This window comes from Lates calcarifer, linkage group LG24 (assembly GCF_001640805.2).
Source record: "Lates calcarifer isolate ASB-BC8 linkage group LG24, TLL_Latcal_v3, whole genome shotgun sequence".
NCBI lineage: Eukaryota > Metazoa > Chordata > Actinopteri > Centropomidae > Lates > Lates calcarifer.
In genome coordinates, this window is record NC_066856.1 from 13104203 (window position 1) to 13112496 (window position 8294).

Here is an 8294-nt window from a genome sequence, read left to right on the forward strand (position 1 = left end):
ATCATCACTTAAACACATTTATAAACCATTCCTGACCTTGCCGCTGGTTTCAATCAAGTGCAAGACTGACCTAGCCTGCCTGAAACAAGATAACACTCCATTTGATACCTTTTTTTCTTTGAGTAAATTATTTTTATCTCAATCTAGCCCTGTGCCATCTGTTCTTGTACAGCGCTCCCTCCTGGAAAATCTGTCTTTGTAGCATGGGAGCTTTTATTACTTTAGACAACTAGCCAGCAAAACTGGTAGATGTATATTAAATATGCTAACAGCTTAGCAATCTGTAACAAAAATAGCACAAGCACCTAAAGCTTGAATGACTAATATCCAGCTCTCTGCAGTATGTTGTGTTGAAAAAAAGCCATTGCCATTTAATGACAGTAAGCCGACTATGACCTTAAAAGGGAAATAGTATGCTTAATATAACTGCATAGACAGTTGCGCAGACATTTTAATGTTATGGCATGCAGATTCAGTGTCAAGGCTTTGTCATTGTTTAGGCTCTTATTGTACAGTGAGTAGTCTCTGATGTATTTTTATCTTGTGTTTGCATAGTAAAAAACAGTCTAGTTGGAGACAAAGTACTTGGAAGACATGTCGACTCATGTGTATTATGTCATGCATTAGCATATGCAGTATGATAATGACTGTGATCTTAAGACAGAGAACTGGCTCTGACATCCCTTAACAGTATGTTAATGAAAACAGCAAACGTGCCATAGGTATAGTTCCCTTTTCTAATATATCACTTCTGTATATAGTATTGTGCATTTATGGATATGTTTATTACATGCTTCCCCCAGAAAACAGTGACTCATTTTAACCAATTCTTTCTAACATAGTCACTGGCCTCTCACATCTGCAATCTCTGCAAATCTTTGTCCCACCCATAATTAACATTATTATGAAAAGAAATGCAGCTAGGATGTTACACCTCGATCTTGTGAACCTTCATGAGTCCTCTAAAATACATCAGTAAAACACTACAATTGCTTATTTTCACACAACATAATCGCATAATCTTATTTTCACACATAATCGCATAATGTGCCCCCTGTGAGATGTGCTTTGGCACTACTAAAATTATGATTGGTAGCCTGAGGCCACATTTGTGAAAACAAGCCATTTTCCTCTTTCCTGTGTAATGTCATTGATACTTGTACTCCTCACACCTCACACCTTTGCCACCTTGCCTTAACAAGGTCAAAGATATATAAAGCCGCTGCTGACACATTGTGGCCCTCCACTGACCGACTCATTGCCACAGTGGTGTGGAGCATTTGCCAGACAGCAAAGCAGCAGCCCACAGGCCCAAGAGGTAAGACTTCCCTTGTGTTACTACATAGTGTAAATATCTAGAGAGGATAGAAAGAAATTAAAGTCATCAATTCTGATTTGTCGCTTGCCATTCAGGATGAAGAGCAGCTGTGTGAGACTGAAACAAATGACTCCACCTTTGATCTGGCGAAAACAGACAACCAGCTTATATCTTTTGGAGGTGAGTCTGGATCCGAGCACCAGGAAGACCTTGTGGAGGGAGACCTGGGCCTCGGCACTGCTCCAGCTCTCTCCAGGGAAGCCTGAAGCTCCAGGAGTCACCTCTAACCCCAGCTTATCAGCCACCAGCTGCCCTGAGGCTAAGGCCCTTCCCACAGAGAATGGGGTCACTGGGCAGGGCATCTGAGAGGAGCCGACCGGGAGGAGAGTTACAATGGCTCCCAAAAGGTCATGCCCTCTCCTCTTGTGCTGACATGCATGCAGAGGCACACACACACATGCACACACACAGGGAGTAAAAACAATTACAAAGGCCATTGCTCTCCCTGTCACTTTGCTGATGATTTTCTTGGCTTGTTTTGATCCAGTTTCAAGGAATTTAATAGCTGAAATAGAAATGTGAAGCCTGTATAATTAAATGTCTAAACAACAACCAACAGAAAGCAGGATTTGACCTATGTGTGCACAGTGTACTTTTCACACAGCAAGCAATGTTATACTGCAATAGTTCTGGTTAAAATATAACATGTTATGTCCCACATTAATTATGAGCAGAGAAGCTTCTTGCTAACTGGTTGCATAACATCCTGGTTTCAAGCTTTAGGGAAAATTGCTCATGAACATCCACTATCACTGAATGCCACTATACTGTATTTCCCTTAATCAGCCGAAATGGTATTTTTTGTGCCAACTTTGCCTCACTCTTCCCCCAACTCCTTATTAAACTTTTATTGCACTGTTTTCTGCTACAATCCTTTTAACTGATTCAAATGTATTCCGCTGAATTTATTACTTCCTCATCTCCCTCCACGTCTTGCTTATCATTCTGGGCTGCTCCAGAATACCTCCAAATGCTTAAGTATATTAACAGCATTTGGGAAAGAGACTATTAGCGTGTGAGGTTTCCTCTGACTTCTTTAATTATAGATTGCACTTTGCTGTTTTCTGAGTGCATCATTATAAATCTCAGGGCCCTTTTCCCCCTGAGTGACGCAGGGTGTTGTGTACTTCACAAATCCAATCTGTGAAGGTTAGGCTTTGTGAATATGCAGACTGTTTCCCTCATGTTAATAAAGCCATTGTCCTTGAATTGAGGGCTTTCCATTTTATGTTGTGAATGCATGGGCGCATCTATGGAATGCTTCTCTATTTTTTTTGCTGCAAAAAAAATACAATGTATTCCCATTTGCTTGTGCCCATACTTGAATACGGTGTTGTTCAGAGCATAAGAGACTGAATGATGGCAACAGCCTTTCATCATGAGTCCTCAGAAAGAGATGCTCAACCGTTTTGCTAGTTTTGGCATGATTTGCTGAGATTTAGAGCTAATGACCTGCATAACACAGGATCCTAACACAGTGTAGCACACTATAACGTATTTGTCTGTGGTGCCCAATGTGTCAAAACATTTAAATTTGACATTTGAAAACTCAATGTGTCTTTTCACATACACCAGTTACTTCTGATAAACCACAGCCCTTATTTTCAGTGTTTTCTTTTAGACCTACTCACTTACGTATGCCCACCAGCTACAGCATCTGTCTCTGTTCAGGAGGGAGAACATAATCACAAGGTCTTACAACTTTTCTGTATCAACCTTGTCGAGGTAAAACTTGGTGCCTGTTTAGCTTTTTCAAGTGTACTTCTTTTGGCTACTTTGAGCATCACAAACCAAATGTTACTAACCTCTGTTTTATCTGTGGTGACAGAGCAAACTATCTGAATTGATCTAACGATTTTCATAAAATGTCTCTTTAACTTTTATACTTTTAACTTTGTATTCAGGTCATTTAATATCCATGTGTTTCCCTTTTCAGCCATTTCTCAGGGATTTCCTTTAAGGTTGTGTCTTCTACCAACTTATGGATACAGTATTTGTGATCATTTTTGTGACATGTACTTAAAGGTACTCTGTGGAGTTTTGACCACTAACCACATTTGTTCTCATGAATGAAGATGCAAACGCATGCAGATAATGGGATACACATTCCTACCAAGGGTTTCACAGTATTCTACTAATCTATAAGTTGTGATAAAGGGCTTAGAAACACATCAGTGCACCAGCAAAGACAGGGCAGAAGATGACTGCTAGGAAGTAATCATGGATGTGACAAATACAGGTTTCAAATGTTAAAGAAAATTGACTTTGCAATTGTTTTGTGAGTAAGGAAATAGACCTTAAGGAAACACACAGTGTGTTTTGGTGAATAAAACTGAATGTAAACAGAAGCTTTGTTTACAAGAAAACTTCACAGGGCATCTTTAAGTTATATGGCAAATTGCAAGTTTATGAAATAATTCCAGCACAGTGGTTCTCAAATGGCAAGGGAAGCCACAATGTTGTGTAATGCCCTGATCTCAGCTACAGTATGCTTTGAAATATTTCATTAATATAAAGAACAAACTTCTTACAAAGCCTGTGTGTAATTAAAGTAGATATTAGTAGCATAAAGCTTTCTGTCAATACAATATTGATTAAATCCAGTGGTAGGATTTTATTTATTTTTTAAGGAGAACTTGCCTTGTGCATCAGGCTTTGAGAACCACTGGTCTTGTTGTTATGTTTTTTGTTGATGATTTTAAAATGTACAGCATTGCAGGTTGTTCAACACAGATGCATAAACTGTCTTGTTAACTGTGAACTTTACTTAATGCAATATTCCCAGATCAAGTGTTTTTATAAGAGCAAGCAATTGTAAACATTTGAAATGGTAGAACAGACACTGCTTACACCGACACTGAGAGAGACTTTCCAGCTCCAGAGCCATAGCATTGTCCACAGTGCATGATATTATCCTACAAGGATTTGATGACAAATATCAAAACATCCCTTTTTTAAATCTAGAAATAGCACTAATGCTGTTTTGATGTAGCCTAATCATCACACCTCTACCTATGGCACATCAACAAACCAATTTATTGATTGTCTCTGACTTCAACCAGATCTTACAAATAAACATTAGCAATGAGCTTTTTTTTAATCAGTTGTTCTTTTTTTGTTTTTCTTTCATCCACTATTTTCACTTTTACAGACAGTATGGAGACTGGAAAAACATATTTTTGTAAGATTTTGAACATTCAAAAAATAACCCCAAAACATCCACTTTGAAGTGTCATCATAACAAGATACATGAATTATACAGTTGTTTTTTTCATAGTTGCAGCTTCACCATTCAAGTCATTGTTCGCAGGCTTTGCATTGTCAAACACATCCAGTATTCCAGTATAAAAGACGTGGTCCCTTCAAATACCACAGCAATTCAACTGAGAGAAACATGATACATTCCAAATGTGGCCAGTGGAGCTCCTTGAACACTGATTCAAAGTAAAGCTTTAATTCCACAATAAGAGGAAACGGCACTCGATGCAAAATGAACATTAAATTAAAAGGTCTTTGGTGGTGAGGACGTTTTCACAGTTTGGAGTGTGTCAGTAGTGATTTACTCAAGTCCTTAGCTTCCCCGGCTGTTCTAACTCTTTCATACCCTAGAACAGACATGGCATGGTGACAGTAGTCCTCTACTTGTTTGATCTGTTGAATGCTGAGCACTGTTCTCCATGCACTAGCAGCTTGTGTGGCATTCCTGGATGAGACTATAAATGGCTTCGAGGAGGAGCTGGAGCCGCTGGTCATGTTGAGCGCAAACGACTCAATGTCGTGGTTGGTGGTCAGGTTGGCAAAGCGGTAGATGTTCCGCAATGTCTTGACCGGGTTCTCAACCAGGTCCTCATACCGCACAGCCATGTACTTCCCCTTCAGCCAGCTTGGTGGGTTTAAGGCAGTCCTCAAAGTTCTGGAGGTGCGGTCACAGATCACCTCCATGGCTCCTATGGAGTGGTAGTCTGAGCCGTCCTTCTTGTTGGCTTTGTGACCTGGATCCACAAAAGGTATCCGGCGAAGTTTAGGGTCCCTGCTGCGGACCACCTGTAAATTTTCCCTTATCAGGCCATGTCTGGATTTGATCCTGGAGTTGGCCACTGCCCGTGGGTCTCTTACTAGGTGTATCACCTTCAAATCCAAGGATGGATCCTCCATGAGTGGGGCCAACACGTTAACGTCCAAAATGCGTACTCCTTTGATGACTATGGTGTTGTATTTGAGGCACTCCTCCTCCAACAGTCTAAGGCTTTGAGGGGGGCACTTTTTACACACCTTGTCATCTACCATCCCCACCACCTCTTTTCTGTAGGCTGAACAGAGGGGATAGGAACACACTACTTTATTGAGGGTGGCCCCAAATAGTCCTAGGGAGGTAAAATTCTTGCCCCCGGGGCTGTTGTAAAGTTGGAAAACTGAGAGATCACAGCGGTATAAGGAGCTGAGCATGTCCCTGGCTGCCCCTTGTAAAGACACCGCATCACCTGGGTACAGTTTCTGCCAGATGTGCCACATCGGCTCATACAAGAAGAACACTTCAGGATTTTGGTTAAAAAGTTCCCCGAAAAAGGACGAGCCTGACCTCCAGGTGGTCAGAACATAGATGAGCTGTCTCTTTTTAGCCAGAGAGGGCCTGTACAGGAAGCGAATGTCAGATCTGCTCTGATAAGTGGTGCTCCTCATCTGGTGATTGCACTGCTGTGGCTCTTTCGTCCATTTATAATTAGCCAAGTTCAGCATAGTAAGGACCAGCAGTAAGAAATAGGCCATAAATAACACAATCCTCTTCCTGCGGAGGACTTTCATCACGATCCCAGGCTGTGCTATTATCTTGGTATGATTCCTGTAGGTTTTAAGCTTCCTCCCAAAGCCAGCATCCTTTTCCCAAGGCGCTGTCAACTTCAGTGGCTGATGATATTGTTTGCCTCTCATCTGTACCCTCGGAGAGTGGCTCTCACCACTGGACAAAGTTCCTTACATTGACAGTGTGCCAACACGCTCTGTAGGATGTACACACCATATACTGGGGACTGATACAGATTTGAAAGCCAGCTGATTAGGTAATATATTCACCAGCAATTCGAAATCCACACAAAACGATTTCCCGTTTTCACTGCACTGCGCAATGTTCTTCATAGGAACGATGGATGTTGTTGTCCACGGCGTTGCGGTGATTCTGTGGGTGGCTCGCGTTCAAAACAAAAACGAAGAAGCTTTCATCATTGTAACAGACGCCCTGTTTGCCCATGCTCCGCGGAGGCATCCCTGCGCAGTTATCATCTGATGCATCCTCGGAAATGCAGTCTGCTAAGACTCAGGCATCGGCAGACAATAAAAAACCAGTCACGATGTGGCGCGGCGGTGCTGGAGCTCAAATCAATCCGCACCTGCCATTGAACGGAGCAGTGAGCGTCCAGTACACCACAGTTAACGGCGTTTGGTTATAAGATTTCACCCTCCCGTTCTTCCTGCTGCTCTGCTCGTTTAACTAATACAAACCGGACCGATTCAATCAGAATACGGGGAGAGAGACCCGCCCACAGAGGGGCTGTATTGGCCCGCGTCGTAACGTCGTGCGTCAGCGACCTGCACCATTGGACAAGCTGCAAGCCTGTCTCGCTTGCAGCCTCGATTCTGGCTCCCACAGATCGCAGCAATGGTAGACTGTGGTAGATGATGCTGTTGTTATGTTTCAGAGAGGTCTACCTCACTATCTGCAGCCTTGTTACCATGCTCCACCCTTCTGTTTAAGATATACAGCCACATACTGTACAAGGTGCGAGTGCATCGCAGGATTATCATTTTTGACAGCCTCAGTCTCATCCATCCCTATTGTCTTTAACATTGCTCTTTGTTTAACCCCAGTTATTTTTAAGATGCTATTCTATTAAGAGTCCTGTCTCTACTTTCCTATAGGCTAATGTATGTTCTCTGCATAGTGCAGGGCTGCAGCCAAAAATCAATATTTCAGATTAAATGTATTTGTTTTTTCCCACCACTGCCTCAAGAGGAAAGCCCAGATCTATAAGAAAAGGCTGCTCCCTACCCTAAAGGAAAAATCCTATTAGTAATTAAAAGCATACCATACATACATTGCAGTGATAATATGTTCCTGTTCCTACCACAGGGACATTGTTTAGTGATAAAGGATTAAAATAAATAATAGAAAATAACATATTAGTATCTGTGGGAATAATGCAATGTTTTTATTATTATTATTATTATTGGATATATTGGAAACAGTCAGCAGCAATGACTGACACTCCTCTCCAGTGGAATCAGCTGAAATATGACAGTTGACAGCTGTTCCCCAGGAAATGACAAGTCCCGGGAAGCCGTAAGGCCATGTGTTCAAACAGGGGAAAACCACATGCTCTGCAGATTGAAAATCATCTCTCCTAAGAGGCTTGCCAGTTTGGGATTACAGCTCCGGACAATTGAACTGCACAAGCGATTGAGTGAAAGGGGCTCTGCCCTTTGACCCCAGATCAGAAATCTGCAGGCCTGTAATATCCAGATTGGGATTTAGTTATTTTATGATAATGTTTCATGATTTTATTGTTGGCTTATTGTACTTTTTTATCACTTGCACCACCACAATCGTCTGTAACATGGCTCTTTATGTATTGTCCTAAGGCCTTGTTGTTTTTCTAAGATAACATCCACTACAGATCAGCTAAATCTGTGTGTGTTGTGTGCTGAAAAGACCTTACATTATGTATATTCAGTTAGTGGACTATACAGTGAAGCTCCTCATGCTCTGTAAACTATACAGTGGTTGCTGATCTTTCTATCCCATAGATGTTCATTTTGTAGTACTCATCCAATGCGGATGTTTACAGCACAAAACCTTTGTGCATACTGCCCTCTGCTGGAGCTAGTGTTTCCAAACAGACAAACAAACTGGCCTCTGTCTTTT

General features: G+C 41.6%; 2 protein-coding genes across 2 annotated transcripts in view; one reads left to right on the plus strand and one right to left on the minus strand.

Moving 5' to 3' along the window:
- LOC108881676 (sodium/hydrogen exchanger 9) overlaps window positions 1-2238 on the plus strand; it is a 53819-nt gene extending 51581 nt beyond the window's left edge. The window contains exons 15-16 of the mRNA XM_018673761.2: window positions 1210-1318; window positions 1414-2238. Coding sequence (XP_018529277.1) covers window positions 1210-1318; window positions 1414-1584 — 280 coding nt within the window. The 3' untranslated portion in view covers window positions 1585-2238. The remainder of the gene's footprint in view (window positions 1-1209; window positions 1319-1413) is intronic.
- Window positions 2239-4391: 2153 nt separating this feature from the next.
- On the minus strand, window positions 4392-6904 carry chst2b (carbohydrate (N-acetylglucosamine-6-O) sulfotransferase 2b). The gene has a single exon (XM_018673763.2). It carries the CDS (start codon window positions 6305-6307, stop codon window positions 4910-4912), a length of 1398 nt encoding a protein of 465 aa, XP_018529279.1. The 5' UTR covers window positions 6308-6904; the 3' UTR covers window positions 4392-4909.
- Window positions 6905-8294: the final 1390 nt, after the last annotated feature.